This window comes from Quercus robur, chromosome 8 (genome assembly GCF_932294415.1).
Source record: "Quercus robur chromosome 8, dhQueRobu3.1, whole genome shotgun sequence".
NCBI lineage: Eukaryota > Viridiplantae > Streptophyta > Magnoliopsida > Fagales > Fagaceae > Quercus > Quercus robur.
In genome coordinates this window covers 32,896,995-32,924,825 of record NC_065541.1, presented here as the reverse complement: position 1 = coordinate 32,924,825, position 27,831 = coordinate 32,896,995, and the positions used below count along the sequence as shown (strand labels likewise).

The window sequence follows — 27,831 nt, the reverse complement described above, 5'->3', positions numbered from 1 at the left end:
TCTATCGTGAGAAGCCTCGCGCAAAAGCATGAAACCGCACCATAATGCACGACAGCCGCGCAAGACGAAGGCAACACATCACACAGATGAGTGAGAGCCCTGGCGGCGAGGAGCAGAGACCGAGCGAGGTTTGGAGGTAGACCCTTTTGCTGATGGATGGAGAGAGAGAGCGACTGAGAGAGAGAAAAGCAGACCCTTTTGCTGATGGATGAAGAGAGCGAGCGACTGAGAGAGAGAAAAGGAGAGGCGCTTGTGAAAAGAGAGGTTTATAATGGTTTTCATAGGTTTTGGTTTTTTTTTTTTTTGGTTTTGGTTTTATTGTTTTATGTTTTATTATTATTTTTTTTTAATGTTGTGCTGACGTGGAAAATTGTGAGAGCTTCAAAAGCTTCGGTTTTATATATATATATAGATGAATGACCTATTTTACTTTATTTTAGTTAATTTTTATAATTATATAATATATTTATATATTTACATTTCAACCATTGAACCAATAGTTGATCCAATGAACCAATCTTTCACTCAAGTCAATCTTCAGTTCAATTCTGATAACTATGCTCTAAATTTATCTCTCAAAGTCCATTGAATTGAATAAAATACATCATCTCAAACAACTATCTCAAATCCCAAGAGATGAATATAAAAAATTAAAATTAAAATAAAAGTAAGAAAACAAAACAGAGTGTTTAAGTTATAATCGAGCATATATGGATCCAAGTACATTCGATAAGACAGAAAATTACAAAATTACCCCTAAAAAATATTAATCCTTCTCTATCACCATGTCCACGTGTCTTTCTTCCTCTTCCAAGCTAGCTCACTCACTTCTTTCTAGACGTGGCAAAAGTGGGTCGGGTCGGGTCAATCAGGTTACTAGTCAAACGGATCATTTTTAAACGGGTCAATTGGGTCGGGTTGGATCAAGTTGACCCGTATTTTTCAAATGAACTTTAAAAAAAAAATACAAAAACAAATCAATGGCAACCTTTTTAGAGAAAATGAATAAAATCAATCAAGGAATTTTATTTATTTTTTTTTTTTGAAAAGAAGATTGCATTGCATCAGAGAAAAAGAATACAGAGAAGACCGAGAAGGCCAAAAAGAACCTGCAGAGCAGGCCTTAGTGCAGAAGATCTGCTTGTACAATGGATTCTAAAAAAGAAGGGGTAACCCCATACCACACCTGATGTGAGCCGATCCTATGAGCAAACTGAGCGAGTTCATGGGCTGCATAGTTGAAGGCCCGGCTTAGGAATCTGAAAGTGCAGAAAGCAAAGGAGGCTTGAGCTTGAATAATATCCTGTATAATGTGTCCATACGGAGTCCCAGTAGCAGAGTCATTGATTGCATTAACCACATTAGAGGCATCACTTTCACACAACACACAAGGAAGATGCATCTCTTGAGCAAGCAAGATACCTTGCTCCAAGGCAATGATTTCCACTAATTCCGCCGGGTAATGGGACTGGAGGGGTTTGCAGAGGGCAGCAACTGTATCACCCTTGCAATCTCTAATGATGACTCCAATGCTAGAAGTTCCTTTAAGCTCTGATGAAGCCCCATCCACATTTATTTTGAATACACCAGGAGGAGGAGGCGACCAACAGCTAGAAAGAGTCAGTCTTGAGGAGGGAAGGTCTGTATAAGCTGCATTAGTGAAGTCTTCTATGGAATTCCTAGCCGTCTGCCAAACCTGTGAGGGGTGAGAGCATTTGCCTTTATGGATGGTTCTATTTCTATTGTACCAAATTGCCCAAGCAATAGTGAAGAAAGATTCTAAAACATGAGAGGACTTATGTGCAAGAAAGTACATAGCTGAATCCGGAAAGGTCCAATTGTTTCTTTGGAGCCATTGCACACCTTCAGCCCAAAAGCTCCAAACCCGGATAGCAAAATCGCAGTGAAGCAAAGCAGGGTGAATGGATTCCAGCTCCTTGTTACAAATTGGGCAGTCTTTATCTGTGTTAATACCTCTGGCACACGATTTTTCCCTTGATGGCAGCCCATTAATGCAGGCCCTCCAAGCAAAGATCTTAATCTTTGCAGGAAGGTTAAGGTGCCACAATCTCTTCCAAAGGGGCTTAAGCGGATCTCCCTTGGAGCTACCAACATCATCTTTTCCATCGAACATACTGAAGGCAATATGGTAAGCACTCTTCACAGTAAACTCACCCCGAGTGTTTCCCATCCAAATTAGCTTGTCCTCGGGCAAACGTCGGCTAACAGGAATCCTTAGGATTGTGTCCGCTTCAAATGGGAGGAAGACAGCATGAATGACATCAGCTCTCCACCATTTAATGGCCGGATCAATGAGGGAAGAGACCATGGGGAAGGTTAGAAGGTTATTAGGGGGGGTGATGACTTTATGAGTGGTGGGGGTGGGGAGCCATTTGTCATCCCATATGTGAATTTGTTTGCCATTGCCCACTCTCCATCTGGTTGTCCTACGAATGACTTCCACACTATTAAATATGCTTCGCCAGGAATAGGAAGGATTAGAGCCAAGTGTTGCACTGAGGATGTCACCAGAAGGAAAGTAATGCGCTTTGAGGACTCGGGCAATGAGGGAGGTAGGATTTGTAAGGATTCTCCAGGCTTGTTTTGCTAGCATAGCCAAATTAAAAGCTTTCAAGTCTCTAAAGCCCAGGCCACCTTTGGACTTAGGATAGCACATTTGTTTCCAACCAACCCAAGCCATCTTTGATTCTTGTTGCTTTTGGCCCCACCAAAAGTTCCTTGTCATGCTTTCCAGATCCCCACATAGGCCCTAAGGGAGCTAAAAACAACTCATGGTGTAGGTGGGGATAGCTCGGGCTACCGCCTTAATAAGAATTTCCTTACCCCCCATGGAGAGCAACTTCCCCTTCCACCCCGCAAGCTTTTGCCCAACTCGTTCCTTAAGAATGGAAAAAACTTGTTTCTTTGATCTTCCGATGAAAGACGGAAGGCCAAGATACTTGGAATGCTTTGAGTCTTGCATTGGCCCCAGAATGGCAAAGATTGATTCTTTCAAATCCTGATGAATGTTTGGGCTGAAAAATACAAAGGATTTATCGGTGTTAATTTTTTGGCCGAAAGCATCTTCATACCTTTGGAAGATTTGCTTAAGCTCTTGGCACTCTTCGGTTTTTGCTTTACAGAATAGGATGCTATCATCTGCAAAGAAGAGATGAGTAATGTTAGGGCAATTCCGAGAGATGGAGATGCCGGTGAGAAGGTGGTTTCTAGCTGCCTCATGGATAATGGCCGAGAGTCCCTCAGCACAGAGGAGGAAAAGGCTAGGGGAGAGGGGGTCGCCTTGTCTTAGACCCCTAGACGGAATAATGTTCCCGTAGGCCGCCCCATTGATTAGGACTGAATAGGAGACTGATATGATGCACTGCATAATAAGGCTCACCCATTTTGTGCAGAAGCCGAGTTTTTCCATAACCCGTTTAATAAAGCCCCACTCCACCCTATCGAAAGCTTTGCTCATATCAAATTTGACTGCCATAAACCCCTCTTTCCCCATTGATTTGTGATTTAAATAATGCATTAATTCGAAAGCCACCAACACATTGTCCGTGATGAGTCGGTCCGGGGTAAAGGCGCTTTGATTCTCAGAAATGATAAGGGGGAGAAGGTTTTTTAATCTGTTGGCCAATATTTTGGAAATAAGCTTGTAAATTACATTGCATAAGCTTATAGGTCTAAAGTCAGTCATTTTCTTTGGGCATTTGGTTTTTGGAATGAGGGAAATGTTGGTTTTATTGATTTCGGACATGGGCAAGTTATTATTAAGGACATTCAGGACCAGATTTGTGACACTATTCCCAACAATACCCCAATATTTCTGATAAAAAATGGTGGACATACCGTTTGGCCCGGGGGCTTTAGTGGGATGAATTTGCTTGAGAGTCGTATCCACTTCTTCTCTAGTAAAAACATGAGTTAGACTTTCATTCATATCCCCAGTCACTTTTGAAGGGATGGCCTCAACAATATCTTCCACCCGAGTGGGGAAAGAAGTGGAGTAGATTAATTGCACCTAATGCCACTTGTTAATATCATTCTAATTCTAATAGTTTTGAGTATGCCTAAAATTCTTTATAGTCATGAAATCATGATAACAAAATCTTCAATGTTAATAACTCACTGTCAAAATGCTTGTAATTACAAATTTACAACTTCAAAGAGAGATAGATCTTAAGGAGCACCAAAAAGTATATATTTTAAGTTTACACCACTAATAATATCATTTCCACAAAAGTAACAAATAAATAAATAAATGTCATGGACCATGTCAAGTTATCATTCTCCTTAAGTGCATATGTTCCTGTTGCATTTAAAATATTAATAATGTTAGATTATTTAGAAAGATTATTTTGGAGGAGCTAGAGCAGTGGAGGCGTAGAGTACTAAGTGAGAGGATGGAAAGCTCTTAGGTTTGCTGGTTTAGACTTTTTCTTTTAGTTTAGTTACTTCAACTTATGTTCTGTCACTTTGTTAAGTAGACAAGTAGTGTTAGTAACTTAGTAGTGTTACTGTTAGTGTATAGTCAAATCAAATGTTTCGAACTCTCACTAATAGCCTGATTTTAATGTTTTTCTATTTGCTTTGTTTATTTGTTTTCCTTTCATTTTAACTTCTTCTTTTTTAATAAAATAAATAGGTTGTCATGTGACTCATGTCACTATTTACTCTTATTGGCTACTGGCTAGGTAGTAGGCTGCCAACTTGCCATGCTTTGTGTTTTACGCACCTAGCACCCAAGGGTGTAGTCTAAATATTTTTTAGTGGTTTTTTTTTTTAACTAGTCAAGTCACGGGTAGCCAGGTCAGGTTGGGTTGACCTACAAAAAATCAGGCCAGGTCACGGGTTAATCCGTTTATGCTTCAAGTCAAAAAAATTCGAGTCGGGTCAGAAATTTCTGACCCGTTTTGCCATGTTTACTTATTTCCTCCTCTTCAAATTTGGGGATTATGTGCTTCAGGTTTATTTTAGGATTGATTTTAGAAAAGAGAGATTTGAGTTTGATATAGGAAAAGAGACACCCATTCGAAACAGCATTGAATTGGATAGCTTAAAAAAAGAATTGCTCTAAGTTTGTATGGTCTGTTGTGTAATTTTTTACTATTAAAAGAGTTGCTATGTCACGTAAAAGAAAATGACATATCATTACTTATTTAGACACATAAGCAAGGAAACAAACGGATGTTGACAAATAGACCAATAACACTCATTTTTTAAATTTTAGAGGCCAAATAATACTCACGTGAAACTTATAAGACTAAAAGCACCCAATAGGTAAAGTTCTAGGACTAATAGTATATTTAGGCCAAAAAAATATAGTTTCACACTCGTCTTTTAAACTCTTGTACACATAACTTCTACAATTACACGGGTGATGTACACATTTTTATAGATATTTATTCACATGAAATGAGATGTTTAAAATGAGAAACAATAATGTATTATACACATGTTTTCCTCTTACATCTCATCACTCTTAGAGCACCCTCATCAGGTGTGTCAAATGCCAAATATTTGGCATTTGGCACACCAAACCCCAAAACATGAGCCTCATGAGATGTTCCAAATGCCAAAAATTTTGGCACACAGCTACAATACCGTCTCAAATATGAGATGGTACGGACAGCCATGCCATTTTTTTTATTATTTGTTTATTCCCTCAGACTTTCTCTCTCATTATTCTCTCAGACTCTCTCTCTCTCTGCTCTCATCTGCGTTCCGTTCTTTTCTCTCTGCATCTTCGTTCTTCTCTCTTGCCGATCTCGCCGAAGCCGCCAATCTTGCCGCTGATCTCGCCGAAGCCGCCGATCTCGCCGAAGCCATAGTCGTCCTCCACAGCTCCCTTCACTCTCATTCTCTTCATCTCTCATCCTCAAGTCGCCTGAAGCCAATCTCGCCTAAAGCCACCTCAAGCCGCTGAAATCGATCTCACCTGAAGCCGATCTCGCTGCCGATGTCTCCCGCCTGAAGCCGACCTCGCCGCCTGAGCTGTGGGTTTGTTTGATTTGGGATTTCTTTTTTCCTGGTTGTGTCTTTTTTTTTTTTTTTTTTTTTTTTTAAGGTTGCCGTTGGTGGATGTGGGTTAGTGCCAGTGGTGGCTGTTGGTGTTGTTGCCGGTGGTGGCCATTGGTGATGATCACGATGATAGTGCCGGTGGGTTTGTCCTGATCTGATTGCCGCTCTGGTTGTGTTTTTTTTTTTTTTTGAGGCGGCGTTGGTGGCCGTTGGTGTTGTTGCCAGTGGTGGCCGTCGGTGTTTGTGCCGGTGGTGGCCGTTGGTGATAATGATGATGATAGTGATAAGGATAAGGAGGAGGAATATATTATTTTAATGTGTAGTAAATATTATTTTAATGTATAGAATTGAAGTATAGAACATCTGAAAAATGGTATGTTGTAAAATGATGTGCTAAAATGATAAAGTGGGTTTTTGATGTGTTAAAATGGCATTTTTTATGAGAGACCTGATGGGAATGCTCTTAGGCACTCGGCTGAGTTAGCTAACTGTTTTGGTTTTGACTTAGACCATTCCCATCCGAGATTCCAAAAAAGTTCTATTTTACAACCTTAAAACCTACTTTATCTATTTTACCATCTTATTTTACAACTCACCTGATATCCCAAGTTTCTATTTTTATATACAACTCATTAAAATAATATAAACTACAACATCAAATAATATAAACAATTCACTCTCATCTCTTTCCTCTCTTCCCTTTCCTCTCTCTCTCTCTCTCTCTCTCTCTCTCTCCGATAAAGCCACACAACCACCTCCCACCAAAACTCAGCCACAAACACCAATTCTTCACCACCAAAATTACCCAAAAAATAAAAAAAATAAAAATTGCCACCACCACCACAGTCAATACCCATCCCAAAATCAAACCCCATACAACCACCACCACCACCACCATCAACAACCACCAAAATCAAAGAGAGGGAGACCCAAACAAGACAGAGAGAGAAATCAGCAACCACTGCTGCCAAATCCACCACCGCTGCCAAACACAGCCACCACCAAAACCAACCATCACCAAAACCCACTCAAACAACCACCACCCCACCACCACACACTACCGCAACTACCAACAAAAAAAAAAAAAAAATCCAGCAACCCCACAATCCCCACCACCACCACCACCTCTAATACACAAAAACCCACACAACCAACCCAACCACGCTCAACCAACATACCCAAACCTCACTTAGCCCATGGACCCACCACCACCCACCTCACGCTCAGCCACCACCAATCTACACCTATCTGAGGGAGAGAGCAAGGTCTAAGAGAGAGAGGAGAGAGAGGGAGAAAGAGAGAGTAAGGTCAGAGAAAGGGAGAGAGAGGGAACGGTAGGCAAGAGAGAGAGAGAGAGAGAGAGAGATGAGATAGAGAATGAGGAGAGAGAATGTATTTTTTTAAATATATATAGAGAGTGAGTGAGAATAAAATATTATTTTCGGTTTTACATCCGTTGCTACTGTAAGTTCTATATTTAAGAACTGACTGTTCATGGGTTGTAAATTTTTTTAGAAATACATACCCGAATGGAGCTATGTTTTAGCTTGTTGGTGGGCAAAATAGCAACTAGGGGGTGTTTACACCCCCCAATGCTAATGCTCTTATGCAAGTCATTTCCCACAATGGATGAGATCCTCCTTTTTCATCTTTCAACTCTTTTCAATTTTTACTCATATGTGACATACGTGGCATTATTTGATTTTATATTGTTTACATGGATATTTCAAGATTGTTAAGATTTTTTAAATGTACCATGTCTTATATCTAAGTAAAATTAGAGAATTTAAAAGGAAGGGAATCCCATTCCTATCCCTAAATTTTAAAAAGAAATTTCAATAAGATAAAAATTAACGAAAAGAGAAAGAATGACAAAAGAATTAATATTTTCAATAATTAAAAAAATAAATTTTAGGGATGGATACATGAAACTACAAAACATGATCTGTGGATTTCCTTGTTTTTGACCCGACCTACCTCAAGGAGCCAAGTATTAAAGTCGGTCCTCTTGGATGCATTTAAAGTCGTTCTTTTTTTATTTTGACTTTCCAGAGACATACTAAGCCAATGGATTTTTAACGCAGGCGGCAGGCCCATGGATTCACGAGGAAACTATAAAATTAATATTAATATTAATATACAAATACAAGCCTACCTTTTCTGGCATAGACCCATTTCAAAAAATAGGACCGGATCGGACTTATCACACCGTACGATCAAAGAGCGATGACTCAAAATGTGCAAAAATAGTTTGATCAGATGTTCCTCTTGCATCAAACCTCAGTGATAGATATTTCATGGAGCAAATGTACGCAACATCTTTCTTACATGATATATGATCGAAGTTCCATATGTGATACAAAGTTAATTATTAAATAGTAATAAATACCAAAAGAGAAACCTAATTTTAGTTAGAACTTGTTTAATGAAGACCAAACCTAATTTTATAAGAATTTTTTTAATGTTAGATTTTTCTATCCCAAAAGGCAGTGAGTTATTATTATTTTAAACTAACATAATTTAGTATTATCTGTAATTCTAAAAGGAAAATGCTAACGAATGCTCTTAAGACATTAGTTAATAATCCATTTAAAAAAAGTTTTTATGAGGAAAAAAAAAGTAATTAATGTTTTGACAGTTTTTTTTTATTTCCCATAAAATGGTGTCAAAACTTTGCTAAAATGGATTGTTAACTAATATCCTAAGGACACTTGTTAGTATGACCCATTCTAAAAACCGGATTAAAAAAATATATACCAAAAGGATGTGGTGTAAAAATGCAGGTTTCAAAAATGGGTAAGACTTAACTACGGTATTTAGATACTGTTTTTTAGATTTCTTTCTTCAGATTCTGTCATGTGGCTTTTTTTTCATGAGATTGGAAGTGTATTTTTTAGTTAAATGACCACATGTCAAAATCTTAAAATGGGAACCTAAGAAACAGTACCTAAGGTACTGTACATAAATTTTGTCCTTCAAAAATTTATGTGACAAGCTGCATTAAACTAAATTATTTAAAAATCAAAATCCTGTCATTTATATTCCGTTAGATAATAATAATTCTAATGATAATCAGCTTTACACAGTGCATCATGACCAAAATATTACCATTAAAGTAGAAGGCATTAGCCGACCATGCACGATGATGCCTCCTGGAACCATCAAAATTGGTCGGTTTGCATAAGAAATCACAAAAACAAAGGCAAAGAGAAACCACAGGCTAAAAACTTGGGAGTGTTCGAAACTGCATACATGTGTACACAATTCACTATTTCAACAATCTAACGCCACTAGAGATGGTTATATATATATATGAGAAGGACACCACCTTTTTCATCAAAACTTCAAAATCAAAATATACTTGTTCTTAAGTTCAAAGCTACCTTTTATCTTTTCATTTCAAGGCTAAGAAAAAAAATGAGTGTAGAAGTCTTGGATGCTGCCACCATCTTCAACTTTGTGGAAGACGAAGAAGCATTTAATGTCTCAATATGTGACCATTTTGCTAACCTCGACACCGACCATGATGGCCTTCTCTCATATGCAGAGATGTTGAAGGAGCTGCAGAGTTTGAGGGTCTTTGAGACCCACTTTGGCATTGATGTGAAGCCAGATCCCGGTGAGCTTGCTCATGTATATGACTCCCTATTCATGCAGTTTGATCATGACTCTAATGGGACAGTTGATCTGGAGGAGTTCAAGGGGGAAACCAAGCAAATGATGCTTGCTATGGCTAATGGACTGGGGTTCTTGCCAGTTCAGATGGTCCTTGAAGAGGACAGCTTCCTCAAGAAAGCCGTGGACCGAGAGTCCATAATGACAAGGGTGACCATTTAAGTTTGTTGCAACCTAAATACCTAATGCTAATGCATCCTCCATGTATTACTTTCACCAAGTGAAACAGTTTTATTTTAGTTTTTGTTCTCCTATTTGCTAAATTTGGATCATAGTAGTAACGGAAATAAATACACTTTCTTTTCAGTCAACATGGTAAGAGTTCTACAGGTTATTACTATTCTTAGTGCAATGGTTATTTATGATCAGTAACTATTATGGATGACTACATAACATAGATTTCTAAAAATTACAACTACTCATATATTGTCGAACACATCCAAATTCCAAATAATCTAACGCATGATCAAGATCAACAATAACAATGAGTGCCATAAAAATTTCGCAGAATTTTACTGAAAATTTGATCTTGAGATCTCTATCATTCAATCTTCAAATCCGTATACATAACCATAAAAATGGAAGCTTCCATCTTTGTACAAATGGTCACAAGAACAAAGACATCTCGGGAGCTGGAATGAAGGATAAAATACCTTCACCAAACAGCTCAAGCAACGATACCAGGAGATGCCCAGAATCCAAGTCATTTTTCCATATCTGATTGAGGAGAGCTGACTTCTTCAGAGCTTGTTTATCACCTTTGTCTCTCTTACCACTGCCATCAACTATCTCATTAGGTGTCTGTCCAGAGGATGAGGATGGACCCATGTTAGAATCACCAGGAACTGGAACCACAGATATCCCTTCCATGTGAGATGGAGAGGAATTGGTAAAAACTGGAATAATTGGACCATCAGTTGCTGTTTTCTTGTGGGGTGGCTGCTCTTCCAAGTGCTCCATGCTCTCCTTGCGCTTATCTTGGTGATTTAAATAAGGGTTAAAAAGCTGTTATAGTATGACCTCAAGTATAGGAATATTGATCAAATATTAAGTCCAAAGTTGAAAGAGGTGGATCCTGCTCAGAAATAGAATAAAACAGTTCAGGTATACTGCATTTTGCAGTTCTCCCCTTGAACACAAGCCAATTCTACAGGATCATATCCCCTACAATTGATGAACCTACAATGTCTTGAAATGAGCAAATAACAATAAGCCACATCAATAAAAAAAAAAAAAAATGCTAAGTCAGTAATCAATAGGCCAACTCTGCTCTTAAAAATTCAACTCAGAAAATCTGACAAAATTACAACCTTTGCACCTCCCACCATAACCCCCCCTCCCATAGATGCCGCCACAGTGCCATCAAGTCCAAGGCCGGAGAGGTGAGATATCGACCTCAATCTTCACCATCTCAAAGCTGCAGCAAAAACATTAAATGAACCATGAATCTTCTCATCAATGCAATGGACACCTTTTCCCCTCACTTTTCCTCCACAAAGCCACCTTTCCCCAATCCACCAAACTATGAATCTGCTCATAAATGAATCCAGGGACCTTCCATTCCTCTTAGTCTCCCCTTCCTCAATTACTCAATCAATTTCAACAACAAACATGCTTCAAAATCCGCATCTCAATCTATCACCCCTAGCCATTTACAAACCTAGTGTAGGGAATGTGTGTAGGCTGAACTGTTTTGGGTTTGTTTAGCAATGAGGGTTGCTTAGAACATTTAGTAGGTGGTTAGGCACCTCTACAAGAACACAAGGCTTAAAATCACTAATTCTCAAAAATTGGTTACAAAATGAGAGTACAAGAGTACTTATACAATCTGTTCTACAACTAACAACCATTAGTATCTTGCCAAGTGTCAAACTAACACTGGTTACATCTAATACAAGTAACTAACTCATTAACAAGACAAACTAATTCAGATAAGAATGACTTCCATATAAGCTAACTGCCTTAAGGCTCTTGTTTGTGTCCCTTGTTTGGACACAAAGATAGTTGTAACTAACTGTTCTCAACAGTTAAGGCTGCTAACTAGAACTCAAACAAAGACATTTTAAAACAGCTTAGAAGATGCTCCTGCATCAAAACCAAAGCCTCATTCTTGGCCTCAAATGGCACCATATCTGCTGCGGCCTCCAAAATCGACATGGCAAGGAACAAGTAAGGCATCTACACGCCGAAACACATCCCCAGATTTCATCATTCTGGACTTGGATGTGGTAGGGGTGTCCGAGGGAGAGGGGGTTATTGAGGGAGGGGCAAAGGTTGTAATTTTGTTTGATTTGCTGAGTTGGATTTTTAAGAGCTTAGTTGGCATATTGATTAATGGCTTAGCATTTTTTATAGATGTTACTCATTGTTATGGGCTCATTGCAGGACATTGTAGGTTCATCAATTGCAGTGGAAATAGTCCCCAATTCTACCCCCAATAGAAGAATCATTACAAAACACCTTTCCTTTGCATCATAAGGTGGCAAAATGTTATTACGAGTAAGAAGAACGTAACATGCATGTAGCTAAGAGCTAACAACCTGGCCCTTGAATATACTTGTGACCATAAATGTGTGCCCAATCCTAGTATTACAAAGAAATCTTAAACACCATTTACACAATCTTGCCCTAATTGCAATTCACTTGAAAGTCGAAACCCTACATACATTTACCAGTGTAAACACTTGAGGTAAGTTCAAATGGATTATTCAATTTAAGCCAATAAAAAAAAAAAAAAAAGAATCAGTATATTTCTTACTTGGCACTGTGGTAGTAACTCTTGCATTGGACCTCCATACTGCATGTGCTGGCAGGGATGTCAGAGGTGGAAACATCTTGAGCAGATCATATATACATTGACCTGCTGCATGCTGGCAAAAGCAAGGTTTTATTACACCCATGCAGATCCAACTTAAAACTTCCATCAATGTAGAATTATACAAGGATTGGATAAGAAGAGAATCTCACCAGCAGGGCTCCATAAACACGCCAAGCTTCATTCCTCTTCATCTCATTCTTTTGCTTTTCAAGAAGCATCTCTGGTTCAAGAAGTCGCATATATGGCTCAAGATTTGGAAGTATAAGAATGCGAACCTACTTGTAAAGCACAGAAGCATAAAAAACAACTCAAAATCCCTGTAGATAAGTACAAATACGATGAAGAAACTCAAACATAACATAGATTCAGATATATAACAATCACCCACATCTATAAAGAGGGAAAAATAGGTACAAAATGACTCAAATGAGAGAGTTCACATACTGCCTCAGGTTTTCATGTTTACTTTTTTCAAAGAAAGTTACTTTAGAGTTTAGACTGCGAAAGCCTCATTGCAAATGGAATTAAGTATTGTGTGACTTTCCTTAAACCAATTTTGGTATAAGAATTTGGGAAGAAACACTAAATACAATTTGAATCATAGTGGAAAAGAAACCCTATGCAGAGACTGAGGGAGATTACTTGCAAACATCATTTTTTAGGGTTCAAAATTGAGAACTTCTTAAGGCTGGACCAATAAACTTCCTTGCCTGATATTACCAAATCTTAAATCTCTCATTGGGTTCCAAAGAAAATTGTTAAAGGAAAAATCAAAGAGAAAATCGTGTGAACCAAATCCTCTTTTCAAGATAAATCTTATTTGAACAAAAGACAAAAATTAATTTTAGAAAATTGAGAACTTCTCAAGACTGGACCAAGAAACCTCCTTCCTGATATTACAAATCTTAAATCTCTCATTTGGTTTCAAATAGAAAATGGTTAATGGAGAAAATAGAAAAAAAAAATATCTTTTGCAGGTCTACAGAGATTCAGATAGAAACTAAACAAGAGGAACAAGAGTTATGAAACATAATGTGAACTAAATCTTCTTTTCACAATAAATCTTATTCAAACAAAGACAAAATTTAAATCTCTCTTCTTCTATTCCCGTGTCCTCTACAAGTCTAATTCCTCTTTTCACTCCCTCTGCTTATCTTAAGCCAACAACTTAATCAGTTAAATTGGGTTCTAAAAGATAAAGCATAGACAACAATCTGTGAATTACTTTCAAACATGCATTTAATAGAAAATAAGATTTGCTTTCATCCTCAATTTCAAGAAGCATGGGAGTTGAGAATACCACATTGGGTCCTAAGGCTGCTAAGCCTTGAATTGCACCATACTGTTGAGTCAATGACCGTTTTGGGTCCAAAAATGCATTGAGCAAAGTTTTTGTCAGACGTGTCTGGAGATTGTTATACACATGCCCAAATCTGCAATGGAATTTGACCCCCCCAAAAAAAAAAAAAAGGATGTCAAATCTACAATAAAGTGTCTGCATGGACCATGTAATAACAGGGAAAAAATTGAAAATCTCTATTTGTAAATATGCAGAGTAACACTTTCATAACCGGAACAGTTGTAATCAACATATTGGATTAATAGACAAATCAATTCCATTGGCAGGTCAGTCCAGGTCACCTAGAGTGAAGTCAAGTTATAGCTAAGTTACTTTTCAAACTATTTAGATGTGCAGCAGAAACCCAAAATAATCCATTTGAACAATTTGTGTTGATCTGGTCACAATGGTTGCTTTCTTTATATATATGTATAAAAAGTTGCAGCAGGTTTGTCAGTGATCCAAATCTTGGTCTGGGAATGTCCAAGGCATCAGCCCAATAGTTTAAACAAGGAGATTGAACTAGAACATAACACTACCGCAATGTTAGTCACATCATCCAACTTGGCAGAAAGTGGAATATGCATAAACAACGGGGTCTTCCAGTATAACATGCTTTTGAATATTATGCACGAAATAATAGTATATTGATCACATACTTGTTGCGACCATATCATCCCGAGAGAGGTAATCACAACTGCACAGAAAGGAAGCCTCTTCTATTACATGTTCAACACATAACACAACGGAAAATCTCACCTTTTGCATATTGAAGCAACCAGATTAGCTGTGAAGTCTCTAAGTTCCCAGTGGTCGTCTGCAAACCTATTTCCCAACCTTTTTGCAACAAGGCATGTTACCACAGAAGGCATCAATTGGTGTAGCTGACAAGAAAACCAATAAAATTTTCAGATTCACAAATATAAGACCCTTCATAAACATTGTACACACAAATTTCATAATGATAAATCACAGTCACAAAATAGGGTAACAAATGAACAATTTGTATTGATTTATATGAAAGTAAGTACATTTCTCTGTATGATTCTTTACAATGAAAGAATACAATAAATTCCTCTAATTCGATCTCCAAGAAGATTTACGATCCAAAGAGCTATGAAGCTTGATCTTGGATCGTGCCTTGATGTCTCCATGTTGAATGCGTTGTTGAACATATTTGATTTGATGCCAAGGGCTATTAGCTTAGTCTTGAACCAAATTGAAGGAACTTGAAGGAAAATCCCTCCTTTGATTTGAAGTAGGAAGTGGCCTTGGTTTTGAATGAGAAAGAAAGCATTTTTTTGACTTAGAGATGACTCTCTATTTCAGTAGTGATGCAGGAGGCAATAGGAAGACAGATTTATTATATTTTATTTGATTTTATGTATCAAGGGCAGTTTTGTAATTTCATAATATACTGGAATGGGCTGTGCTAACAGTCCATTAGATCTTCTTTTGGGCTTTATTTTAAGTTTGGTTATTCAGTTGGGCTTAGTAGTAAAAGCCTGAGTCCAAGTCCAAGTCCAAGTCTTATTAGGGTTTTAAGAAATCCTAGTTCAACTAGGATTAGGTATTAGTTTTCTATTTAAAGAGTTGCAGTACTTTCTATTGAGTTGGTTAATAATTAATGTTCTTAGAATTGAAGAGCTATGAAGCTTCTTATGATTTGTGTGATGCAACCTTCTACGAAGTGTGATGCCAAGGAACCCTAGGTGTGATGCTTAGGAAGTCTAGATGTGATGCCTAGAATTTATCTATTTTCTTTAATTTTACTATTCACGGTTACTATTCACATCACTGTTCACAGCAACCCAAATCTTGATTTTCACCTTTGTTTTCATTCTGAAACCCTATTAATCCTTGTCCCCTTTGAAAAACCTATAACCCCTATTATTTTCTAGCCTATTCCCCACCAAAACCTAACCCTAATCCTTCAAAACCCAAGTTATACCAGATCTGCCCCTGGTGTTCTAAATCAGATTTTGTTGTTCCTCCTTGTCCTACATCAGGTAGTCTATATGATTTTTCTCTCTAAGTGTTTGTCCCTTTCTTATATGAGAAGCTTCTATTTATAGACCGCTCAATGGTCTTTAATTAGGAATTTTCTCTCAACATTTATTGAGATTTGAGAATTAATTACAAATTTTGAATTTAATTCGGTCTTACATTTAATAAGAACCTTCCATATGAGTCTTTTCTTCTGACTCTTCATTTGAAGCTGCCACATGGCTTTATGTGGCTTGTGACACATCATTCTTATGTGAGTCGGGGACAATTCAAAGGCTTGACATGTGGCTTGATTTCATTGGGTTGAGACTTGTTAATTGTCCACTATTGACACATCATCAATTATAAGTTAACTTGATCACAAATATTTGATCATGATCAATCAAATGACTGTAAATACATCATGAAAATTTTGATGTCTACATCCATATCTTTATTGTAATAATTAAAAAGAATTCCCTCTTAGATAAACCAATAAAAGGCCCTTCACACAAATTACAAGATAAATTCATATATGTTATATTAAAAATGTGTTCAACTCAACATTTGCTTGAATTCATTGAGGAATTGCTGCATCTGAATGGGGGAATCTCTTTGGTATTATTGAATTTTTTTTTTTTTTTTTTTAAGTAAAATTTCATTCAAGAAGCTGAAAGGGCACCACCCAGGTACACAGAATGTGTACAATAGGTACACCAAAATTAAACACTAAAAGTACATCAATCAAGCAAGTCAAGCAAAGAAGCAACAAAAAAAAAAAAAAAACAAACCCAAAGCATTTATCCACTCAAACAAAGACTTAAATAAAGTTTCAGGTCATGAACTGATCTTTGACAACCTTCAAAAGCCCGAGCATTCCTCAACCACCATATACCCCACCCATGAGGCAATGAGGGATCATGCTCCAAATCTCAACATTACCACACCTCCTGATCTTGCCTTTCCAAAATTCCAACTGGCTGAAAGCTCCAAACACCTTTCGGCATAACCCAATAAATCCCAAACAATGAAAATACCATGGTCCAATGCTCTCCAACAAATGTGCAATGGAGAAGTAGATCATCAATAGTCCATCTGCAACACAAATTTATCACATCTCCACTTCCAGAGGTTATCAGTAATTACAATATTCCCCAATGCTGCTGTCCAGAGGAAAAAACTGACCTTTGTTGGAACTTTAGGTTTCCACAAGCTCTTCCAAGGAAAGGAAGGGTAATCCACAATTACTCAGCCATGGACAATGAAAGTCTGTGAATATACAGAATGCAGTTTTATTATTGAAGAGCCAAAACTTTGACAAGGCCAAAAAGGATGAGGGTAGGGGCAATGTGAAAAGACATAGTTGCCAAGCATTCGAAGGAGGTTGTGGGTCTAGAGTCTAGATAGTGCTGATTGGCAAAGGAATCATGCAGCCACCCCGTGTAGTTGGGAATATCTAACAGATTGGATATGGAATCAGATAGTAATGCCATTCTGACTATTATGCTTCTTTTTTAGAGTGTAAACTCTTTCCATTGTAATTTTTTAAGAGAGCTTTGTGTACACACCCTGTGTATACAAAGCCTCTCCTCTTTCTTCAATAAAGCTATTATTTATCCACACAAAAAATAAAGAAGGTTATGCTGCTTTTGTCCTCTTAAAAGATATCTCCTTCTGCAATTCAATTTCATTGTTGAACTTTCAGAATGTTCATTCCTGTTGGATCTATCATTGCTTCTTGCTCCACTTTTTCTTCAAATAAAAAATAAAAATCCTTCCGCTGTAAACTCACAATCCAATTTTGATCCACACCAGAGATTATTAGATCAAATGCTTTCAGAATAGGCAGAAGATTCAGGAATATGACTGGTTAGAAGCCAGTTTCATTTGAATCAGTGGCTGCAGTCAAGGTGGTCTTCTTTGAATAACCTAGTGCCAGCCTAACAGGTCAACAGATGCTACATCCACATTAAAAAGCATGTTTAATGGGACTGTTCTTTTGAACAACCCCAACCCCAACCCCCCCCCCCCCCCCCCCTCCCCCCCTCAAATGGTCTACCCAATAATCTCAAGGTAGAAATTAATAATGATAATCAATTTAAACAAAATTTAATCTTTATGTACATAATAAAAAAATTCCCCCACTAAATCAGAGGTAAACTTACATAAGGCTCTATGTGAATATGAGGATTTTGAAGAAGACTCCGTACAACACGCATCAAAGCAAACAGAAGGGAATAATCACTTAAACCACGAGATACCTGAAAATATTGGATAATTTAAAGGTGGAATTAGCAACAAAAGGCTAATATTTACATCTATCAGTTTTGTTGATACTATAATCACAGAGTATTTACCTCATCAGCTATAAAGTATGTGAAATACGGAACTAATGGATGAAGTCCTGAGTCTGTTGCCAAACTCACTAATGCTTGTTTAAAAAGGACCGAATCAGACCTACTCATGGTTAGCTCAGTGATTTTGTCAAAGTAAAGCTGCAAAGACAACAACAGAGGACACCTAACAAACTGCAGGATGAGATAAAGAATAAATTGAAAATGCACATAACATATCATATACCTGAAGCTCCCTAGACAATATGTGCCTAACTGGTAATTTAATATCAACAGGAAGTCCATCATCCTTTTGTTCATAATCTTTGACATTAGAAGGAGCTGTAATTACTGCAGACAAGGAACAGAAAAGTGCAGGTAAAAAGTTTTTATTGAAGAACTGACTGATTCTCTAATTTGAATTTTTAGATCTAATCCCACAAGACAAAGCACAGATCCCAATCCATCCAAAAACCACATCATACCACACCATTCATGAAAAATCTTGTGCTATGAATAGGTAAAAAGCATGTCAGCCCCTGACACAAGTTAAACATAGAAGGGGACTCTTTAAACCCAGTAAAATGCTTAGTTTGCACTCCAATCATCTACTAAAGAATTCTCGAAGATAGATCCTAATTAGTCAAAATAACAAGTCCAACAATGTTGTGATTGCAAGCTGTAACTATGCATATACCAACCTTCCACAGAAGCATTTTCTGGAATAGCAGGTTGTACGCCTTCAATGGCTAGCCAGTGACAAAGAACGGCAGCATCAAGAGGTGCTTTTGGTAAAGGAGCCTCAATCACCTACAAGTCAAACAGAATTACTAAACCTTATAAGGTGCTGCACCCAATTAATCTGAAATGGCAATAAAAATTACCAGAAAATCCTTACATCTTTAAGATCCACATCCTTGTCATCTATGTAAAACAAATCCCTATGTCCAATAGCTCTTTTGAACCGTAGAGGACCCCCAGAGGCAAAGCCATATATTGGCTGATGCAAGAAGATTAAACAAAATGAGATTGAACAAAAGAAGTTTTCTAAAACAATGAAAATAACAATTAACAAAGTTATGCTATCATATTCATCAATAATTTCATTCAGCATCACAAGCACTAGCTACAGTAATGATAGAATTTACAATTTATTTGCTTGTAGCCTTAGTCATGCAACTTTAAAAAGTTCTTTAAGCCTGTGAACAAAGGCAGTATTACATTTTGGTGATACACAGGACTGACCCAACCCCAACCCCCCCCCCCCCCCCCCTCTCCAAAACCCCAAATGAAAAAACCTACAAAATACACTTCTTACTTTAACTAACATTTTGGAAGAAATACATCTAAAATTAAGACATTTGACAAGAATGTATTGTCCTTACAATAACTTGCAAAAAAGTGCAAAACCAATATATAAACTTCGGATCTGCTTATGAAGAATAAACCAAAGCACTAAACATGCTGTAGCTATCTTGCCACCTTGCAATTCTATAAAATGAAAGTGTATCCGTGGGCAAACTATAAGCATCTTAAAGATTAAAAAATATCATAAGAAAGCAACATATTAATATGGACCAAAAGCCATACATTCTAATCATTCTGCAAGACTAACCTCAACGTTTCTCAAGTTAAGTGCACCATCAACATCCTCTGCTGTCAATGTTGTTCTCTTAGAGTGACGCATGCATTTGACGGCCTCCTGCAATTTGTGAGAAGAAATTTTACTAGGTCTTTGGTATCTTTATTTCCTTAAATAACTGTGTAATCTCCCCCAACTGTAAGAAAACTCCTCACATTATAAGTAAACTGGAGGGGGGAGAAACAATGAAACCTAAATTCCAATATTGACATTACTAGCCTCACTTTGACAGTAAAATATGCCTCTCTTTTCAATTTTACTCCTATGAAATCTATACCATATTCCAAACGTTTGCTATTCTGACTTGAATTTCAGAGACAACACCCAAGGGTTCTTGTACAGTAACACTTCATACGATATATTCACTAAACACAAACATCTGAGGCCACACAATTTTGTTATAACGGGATTGCTGATTCATTTTCACAAACTGGCTCAAATGTACCTGTTATCGATAATGAATCTAACTTAGCTTTATGATGGCAAATGCTTTCAACAAAAATGGAAAAGCCAACCATTACTTGATGATTTCTTACTCAATTAGAAACACATACTAATTCCTATATCAAAAAAAAAACAATGCCCAGGAACAACCAAGCAATGCAGCCTAACAAATCACACTTACATGTATCAAAACAGCAGTGGCTAAACAAACTCATATCAATAATATTGCATAAAGCTGAAATCTACCTGCATGATCTCACGCATTCTATATTCCACATCGGGAGCAAGAGCAAGTGCAACATCTGGAGACAAGTTGTTAATCCCAATGCTTTGTGCAATGACCTCAATGGTCTCCTTGGGCACAATACTCATTTTTCTTGTCTTCAATATTTATCTCATTACTCAAGCACTTCAACTATCCAGCCCAAACAAAAAAGAAAACCTTTCCTATAACAGAACACAGGCATGTAAACAAAACCCAACAACTATTTAAGGTTGTCATAACTCATAAACTAAAACTAAAAATAAAAAAAGAACTTGCAAGCTAAATTGACATATTTGATAGTACCATATACAACCGTGTGTGTATATCTATGTGTATCCACATTGTTTATCTCATAATTCAAGAACCTCAAATATCAACAAAAGAGACAGAACACAGGCATGTAAGAAAAACCCACCAATTATTTAAGGGGTAATAACTCAGTTAACCATAAACAAGAAAGCAGGGACACGGCAATTTGCCTGCCGTGCCCGTGTCGTACGCGTACGAGACACGGCGAGGAGAGGGGAAAAAAATGGTAAAAATCCTAACCTGAAACGCTGCGTTTTGAGAGCATCCCTTGCACCCAAAATCAGTTTCCTCTCTCTCTCTCTCTCTCTCTCTCTCTCTCCGAGTCTCACTCTCACTCTCTCACGCCAATCTCCTCTGCCTCTCTTCTTCTTCTTGTTCTTCTCCTTCTGCCAAATATGCCCTTACATATTTTACAGTTTTCCCCTTTTGCCCCGAATTGGGTACTTTGGGTTTTGAGCGTCTACCCCTACCTGTGTGTATGTTAATATTTCACCCAAAAAAAAAAAAGTGTATGTTAATATTTTTTTTTGAGAAAGGTGTGTATGTTAATATTGATTAATAAAAGAATATATACATAACATCGACCCATCAAAAAAAAAAAAAAAATTACATAACATCGTTTTTTTTTTCGTTTTTTAATTATCAAAGTAGATAGCAGACACATGAAAATATTATTAGTAGTTAGGCTTTTATATTCTTCTAAAATAATTTTTAATAATTATTTTTAAATAATTATTTGTTATAAAACAAATTTTATAAACTTTGAAAATATTTATATAATTAATTAATTAATTAATATACTTGATTCTATTTACTTAGAGAAAATTTTAAAAATATGGAACTTCTTAACTAGTTAACCTTCTACTCAATTGACCTTAATAAACAAATAAATGGATATATTGGCTAAACAATAAGTGAGACTTTCATTCTTTATTCAAATTTAGAGAGGGAAAGGGTTTAATTAACTAAATAAATAAACTAGAGCCAATTTTTTTTTCTTTTGTTATATATATTTTTTGGGCATCCAAACAGGCTAATTAAAAAAAAAAAAATTTCGAGGAGAGTTAGGGTACCTTGATCTTCATAAGCTGAGCTTGGTTCTTCCATTAATTAAAGAATTTAGAAAAGAGAGTTTGCTTTTGACTTTTGAGTGAGTGAATGTAGTTTGGGGAAAGAAGAGTTTAAGGACTAAATGTACGGTTTTGGGATTGAAATTTTGAATATAGCTTAACAATGGATATTAATTTGTCTGTGAGAGAGAAAGAGCTTTTGGAAAGAGGGTTTTTCAATTCGCGCAATATTTCACAACTTCTTTACTGTTTTGGGTTCGGCTCTTTTTACGAGACTGCCACTTTATAAGTCTTATGACTTGTTTAGTGAGTATCACATGTTTTTGGATTTTTTTTTTTTTTTTTTTTTTTGTCCAAAAGTGAAGTTAAAACGAAACTTAAATAGCAAATTGCCCGCAAGTGGCATGTTGCAAAAGAACCAGATTAGGGTGCTAACTAGGCAAGTCGCAACTAGCCATGTCATGACAAGGTTGTGAACTACACAATCAGACTGCTCTATTTTCAGATCTTTTTTCTATCCATTGTGATTATGTCAACACGCACATTATGTTATAAAACAAATTTTATAAGCCTTGAAAAAAAATATAATTAATTAATGTATCCTCATTGAACCCATGTCCTACTTTTTCAAAAATAGTCGTGTTACCGTACCATATCCTTACCTGTGTCTGTGTAGGTGCTTCTCAAACCATAAACTATAGATGTATAAGACTTCACAAGCTTAATTCACATGCCATAATGTACAACTGTGTATGTAACTGTGTACATATCTCTATATGCAAATTACAATTTCAAATGTGTGCAATCCTAAACAAATCAATTTTTTGAAAAATTATGTTTAATAAATTATTGAAGTGGAACTAGAACTTGAGCATTTTAGGAGAGATGAAGAGGGTTTAAGAGTTGAAGAGAAGTGCTTATTGTTACTAATTTTCTTTCCTATATTACTATTAGAGTTCAAACCCAACCTAGATATGAATTGGAGTTTAGTTCATACATATAGGAAGCCAAAGAAGCGGTTAGGTCGATGGGCAATGTGGCTATAAGGGCATGGGAACTGAGTTCTGATGCTGGACTTTTTTTCCTTTCTTTTGGTTTTTTTTTTTTTTTTTTTTTCAAAGCTCAGCTAAAAACATTCACTCTCATAAATAATAATAATAATAAAAGTACTTTTATAAGACAGTTTTATGAGACTTATCTCTTACAACATATAGGTCTCAAATGTTGTGAGAGAGTGGTGTCATGAGCCGTCTCATAAGATATCATAATCATCTTCCTATAATTTTATGGGATATTTTGATTTTGGTTTTTTTTTTTTTAAGTTTCAATATAGGTTTATATTTTTGGTGAAATTTTCATTTTCATCCTTGTCATCATCTCATTTACAAAATTAGAAAATGTGATTGACAGATTGACCAATGTGACACATGACGTCTTATTTAAATGGCTTATTAGAGCTAACATGGCTATTGAAGCTAATTGCCACATTAATTCCCACCTGATCCTTTCATTCCCGACTAACACCTAAAAGGAAACCCTACTCTTTAAATTGAACAATTCCAATTTCTTATGCCACGACCCTTACTCTCAAATAATGAAACAACCATCCCTAAATCCCTATCTTTCTCCTTCATACTCATCTATCTTAATGCAAAAAACTATTTATTAATGCTCGGGGAAAGTTTAAGAACTCTATTTAGTGCTCCATTTTGAATTTAGTGTTTTTTTTTTTTAATCCTTTAAATGGCTTGAGTGTTTTTTTGAGATTTTTTTTTCTCTGTTTGTGTAACAAAGGCTAAAGTACTTTGTTTTTGAGTTTGTAGTGAGTTGTATAATAAAAGTTTAAAATTTTCTCTTTTTATTGATTTTTGAAAAAAAAAATTAATATTAACTTTAAACATTCAAAAATAAATCCAAAATCTTGAACTTATAATTCCACAACATTAAAGACTAAATGATGGTTCCAATACAAAAAATTCATCCAAAATGTATCAATAGTTTACAACCTCCCAAAATACATCCAATTTTTTTTAAAATAAAAATTTCTAAACTACATCCAAAACATAACAAAACCCAAAAGTTTATAGCTTTCCAAAAAATGCTCCTATCCTATTCCACCAAAATTTGGACCATGCACAAATTATTAGCTTACAACAACGTTAAATGCATCCATGTATTGTACCTAAATGCGTTCCTAGTAGTCCTCAATGTCTTTGATGTTACAATTTTCTTTTTGGATTCTTAGGTCCTTTGTTGGTGTTGCAACTAGGGCCTTCACATGTAGGAGTAGGTGCACTGGTGGTGGATGGTACACTTGTTGGAGTTGCTGCACTAATGGATGGTATATTTGAAGTTGTTAAACTAGTGGGTGGTACACTTGGTCCTTCCCTTTCTTCTTCTCCCTCCCCTCCCCCCCCCCCCCCCACTCTTCTACTTCCTTTTCCACTTTGCAATTTTCTCATCTTAAATAGGCTTCTTTAATAGGTAGTTTAGCCAATCCATTCGAGATATTAGAAGGGCTTGAAAATTAAGCGTGTAATGTCTAAGCTTTTGAGTAGCTTAGATAAGTGCAACATGAGATTTTTCTAAGCGTCATTTATAATAAGTTGACATCTCCTTGCTAAAATAGTATATGACACTCTTTTTGTGACTCATTGACATATTATGCCAGTAAGGCCCCCATTATTGTATTTGTAGTGCTCAAATACAATAAAAAAAAAAAAAAAAAAAAAAGTGTGGGCATAAGCGCTCGCAATGAGTTATCTCCCCACTTTTTGAGTGAGTATGCCTTGGCCTAGGGTAGACCATGGCGAAGGGTGTAAATAAAGTTGCCACCTAGTTTAGGTCTAGGAACCATGAATATAGCGTCCTTCGTGGAATGACTAGTTTTTACTAGAGCACGTGTCCGAAGTTTAGGTATGGAGATAGGAAGGTGTTAGACACCCTGTCACGACCCAAACTTGTACTTCAGAATTTAAAGCATGACCTGCATGTTAATATCAAGTTTACCTCAATACTAACACGAACCAACTTAAGCTGAAGGTGCTTATCAAAAATCATTTCTTGAATTCCTTTTTGTTTCCTTGCATAAAAGTCATAATTTACAAAATTCGTAAAATTTTGGAACTTCATTTCATTTCAAACTTTGCAAGATTACAACTTGGCTGAACTTAAGATACTCGTATAAATATTATATAGTTAAACGTTTAGCAAAACTCTTATTTACAAACTTAACTCCAAAGACATACAACTGGGGTTCAAAATAAACTAAGGTTTTGAATTACATCGGTGCTCAAAAGGATCAAGTACATTTTGATTCCTCCTATACAACAAAAGAGCTAAGTTACTATACAACAAAAAATATACATTCTAACAAACAAGAATCACAGAAACTTTGCCACCTCTAATACTTTCACTGCTTCCAAGAAAGAACCTGTGCACTAAAATATTATAGGGTGAGTTGTGAAGCCCAGTAAGGTTTTAAGCTCCATGAGCATTTAATAAGAATGCATGTAAATCAAATTATTTCATTTTATAAATATTCAGATAGGAGAGCATTTTCTCATGCATAGTATTTTATACTATTCATAATAACAACTTACACATTTTTCATAGGGAAATAATTGTTCTCATTTTCCTTATCAGATTAATACTACAAAAATTTTCAGACTAGATTCCTTTCATTTCTTACAAAGTCACTAAACTTTATATTGACTCTTTAAAATCATATAAAATAATCATTTCCTTCATAAACTTCTTCTCATAAAATATTATGACTTTTAACATAAACTTATACTTTGATCGAGCGTAGACGCATCGCCATCCTCAGTACATACTTTGATTGAGCGTGGACGAATTACCATCCTCAATACATACTTTGATCGAGTTCAGATTACCAGAGGACATTACCCGAAAACATTTCTTACTTATATATCATACTAAAATTCATAGTTTGCGTAATATTTCATAATAATAGCATTTTCATTCTTTTCTTTAAACATCATGTTCGTGAGATTAGTAATAGCATCAACATGTTCAAATCATATACATAAGTTTTCGAAAACTCATAAACATATATTTGTCTAAAACATGATTATATGCTATATCTCTAATAAAAAATCTTTTAATGCATAATATACTTTAAAATAACCTCATGACTTACCAAATGTCCATATAATTTATCCTTTACCTGAAAACAGAAGACGCGAGATATTTGTATAAGAGGAGCTCAAGTGTCCACTTTCTCGTTCTCGTCACCTAAATGAAAGACCAAAAATTATTACTAACAACTCTTCCTAAATATATAAACTTATAGCTCAATCGCAACCTAACTCTCAAACTCAAGAAAATCTTAATTCCCATCACACAAGTTTCCCCAAAAATAAGAGACATTCATCAAACACATTGTATACCAAAACATAGAGAAACCAATGCATAAAAATTCATCTATAATCTAGACATACCAAAATATAAGCATATAAAATTATGGCTCAAAACATTCACCCTAACTTTAGAATTAAATCCTCAAAGTCATAGTTATTATTTACTCTTTACTACTCATTCCAGTAGCATATGCCTCATTTGTAAAATACAAATGGGCTATTTAAACACATCCAATCTTCATGCAATTTTACAGAACCACTTCTCTGGATGTCTAGTAAATACCATATCAATTTCACAGTCAAATCATAAAGCCATGATTTATTAAAAATCATACAAGACAACATGCTCAAATCTGTCCTAACATAATTTCATGCAACTTAGAAATTAAACCATTATTTTTATATTAATCCATATGTAGTGAGACCACTTCCATTACAACCATATGTGTCTTAGAATTTATAAAAACTACTCCTAGCATCCTGATACACAGAAATTGATTTAATCCAAATTTTTCTTACTGTAAACTCCAAATCTGTCACAATGACAACTTTAACATATTTTCTCACAAAATCATCAAATAAATGCAATTGACCTTCATTTTATTTGGGTATTTTTATACCTATACTATACATATTAAAATACGTTAATAAGCATTCAGTTGATCATAATATCTTCAATCTTTCGAATTACTAACACAGAATCACAATTTCAGCTTCTACAATTAGATTAGAGAATAAAGAAGGGAAAATAAACAAAACAATTTTACTATCAAAATACCCAAAATAAGATAAGGTTTTATTTACTTACCCACAAGTTTTGAAGATGAAATTTTAGTGTTAATCTTTTAGTTTCTTCGTTAGAGAGAGCTATATGGTTTCGGTGAGAGGGAGGGCTATTGATGTGTGAGATGGTGCTGCCATGTAAAAGCAAAGGAAAATGAATAAAAAAGAGCAAAGAAAGATGAACCAAGAAACTGTTCTAGAGCAGCAAGGAAGACGAGAAATTAACTTAGGTGAGGCACGTGTTTGCTAAGGGAAGAGTGAGCTAATGACTCACCTTTGCTCTTTTTAAAATTTACTTATCAGCCCCCCCCCCCCCCGGGTCACAAGCTTATATTCTATAAAGGCCCAAACTATAAAATAACTTTGCATATAAACCCTTACCTTTATAAACTTCTTTCAATAACATTAAAAGAGCATATATGTTTTATAACATCAAAATATTAAAGCCTTATGCACTTAAATTAATTAAGATAATACCAAGTATATAAACCCATAAAATTAGTAATGCAAGTGGACTAGGATGTTACACACCCAACCCCACTAGACCCGTGGGTCAGCTTCCACTCATTTTATTCCAAATCTTAATCTCATTAAAGGCAAATTTAAAATGTTATTCTAACTCACACACACGCTAGCATGCATCTAAAGCAAACAAATATGGCAAATCATCCCAAGCCTATCATTCATCTATCATGGCGTTAAGCATACATTTTCCAAGGGCAAAAACATCATAAGGCAGATCTAGATAAGCATAT

At 36.0% G+C, this 27,831-nt stretch overlaps 3 protein-coding genes across 4 annotated transcripts; 1 reads left to right on the top strand and 2 right to left on the bottom strand.

Moving 5' to 3' along the window:
• Positions 1-1,123: 1,123 nt before the first annotated feature.
• On the bottom strand, positions 1,124-2,701 carry LOC126696184 (uncharacterized). Its single transcript, XM_050392963.1, has one exon. It carries the CDS (start codon positions 2,699-2,701, stop codon positions 1,124-1,126), a length of 1,578 nt encoding a protein of 525 aa, XP_050248920.1.
• A 6,648-nt stretch (positions 2,702-9,349) lies between these two features.
• LOC126695247 (uncharacterized) lies at positions 9,350-10,016 on the top strand. The gene has a single exon (XM_050391921.1). The coding sequence runs from the start codon at positions 9,448-9,450 to the stop codon at positions 9,865-9,867; it is 420 nt and encodes a 139-aa protein (XP_050247878.1). The 5' UTR covers positions 9,350-9,447; the 3' UTR covers positions 9,868-10,016.
• Positions 10,017-10,190: 174 nt separating this feature from the next.
• On the bottom strand, positions 10,191-21,221 carry LOC126695246 (transcription initiation factor TFIID subunit 6). Of its 2 annotated transcripts, none has more exons than XM_050391918.1 (13): positions 21,082-21,220; positions 20,514-20,714; positions 19,797-19,883; positions 19,080-19,181; positions 18,883-18,991; positions 18,429-18,532; positions 18,206-18,343; positions 18,014-18,109; positions 14,622-14,746; positions 13,824-13,956; positions 12,673-12,798; positions 12,464-12,575; positions 10,191-10,682 (listed from the first exon to the last, which is right to left on the bottom strand). In XM_050391918.1, exons 2-13 carry the CDS (start codon positions 20,637-20,639, stop codon positions 10,312-10,314), a joined length of 1,629 nt encoding a protein of 542 aa, XP_050247875.1. In that variant the 5' UTR covers positions 20,640-20,714; positions 21,082-21,220; the 3' UTR covers positions 10,191-10,311. The 2 variants fall into 2 exon arrangements, with proteins under 2 accessions (XP_050247875.1, XP_050247876.1); XM_050391919.1 differs by lacking the exon at positions 10,191-10,682 and adding an exon at positions 12,228-12,363 and having other exon boundaries at positions 21,082-21,221.
• Between the last annotated feature and the right edge of the window lie 6,610 nt (positions 21,222-27,831).

Coding starts and splice junctions, on each gene's coding strand:
- LOC126696184 (XM_050392963.1), bottom strand. CDS start 2,701: ATGGCTTGGGTTGGTTGGAAACAAATGTGCTATCCTAAGTCCAAAGGT.
- LOC126695247 (XM_050391921.1), top strand. CDS start 9,448: ATGAGTGTAGAAGTCTTGGATGCTGCCACCATCTTCAACTTTGTGGAA.
- LOC126695246 (XM_050391918.1), bottom strand. CDS start 20,639: ATGAGTATTGTGCCCAAGGAGACCATTGAGGTCATTGCACAAAGCATT. Junction 14,747..18,013: donor ATATTCACATAGAGCCTTAT/GTAAGTTTACCT, acceptor TTTTCTTGTCAG/CTACACCAATTGATGCCTTC. Junction 13,957..14,621: donor GTTGCTTCAATATGCAAAAG/GTGAGATTTTCC, acceptor ATTCCATTGCAG/ATTTGGGCATGTGTATAACA.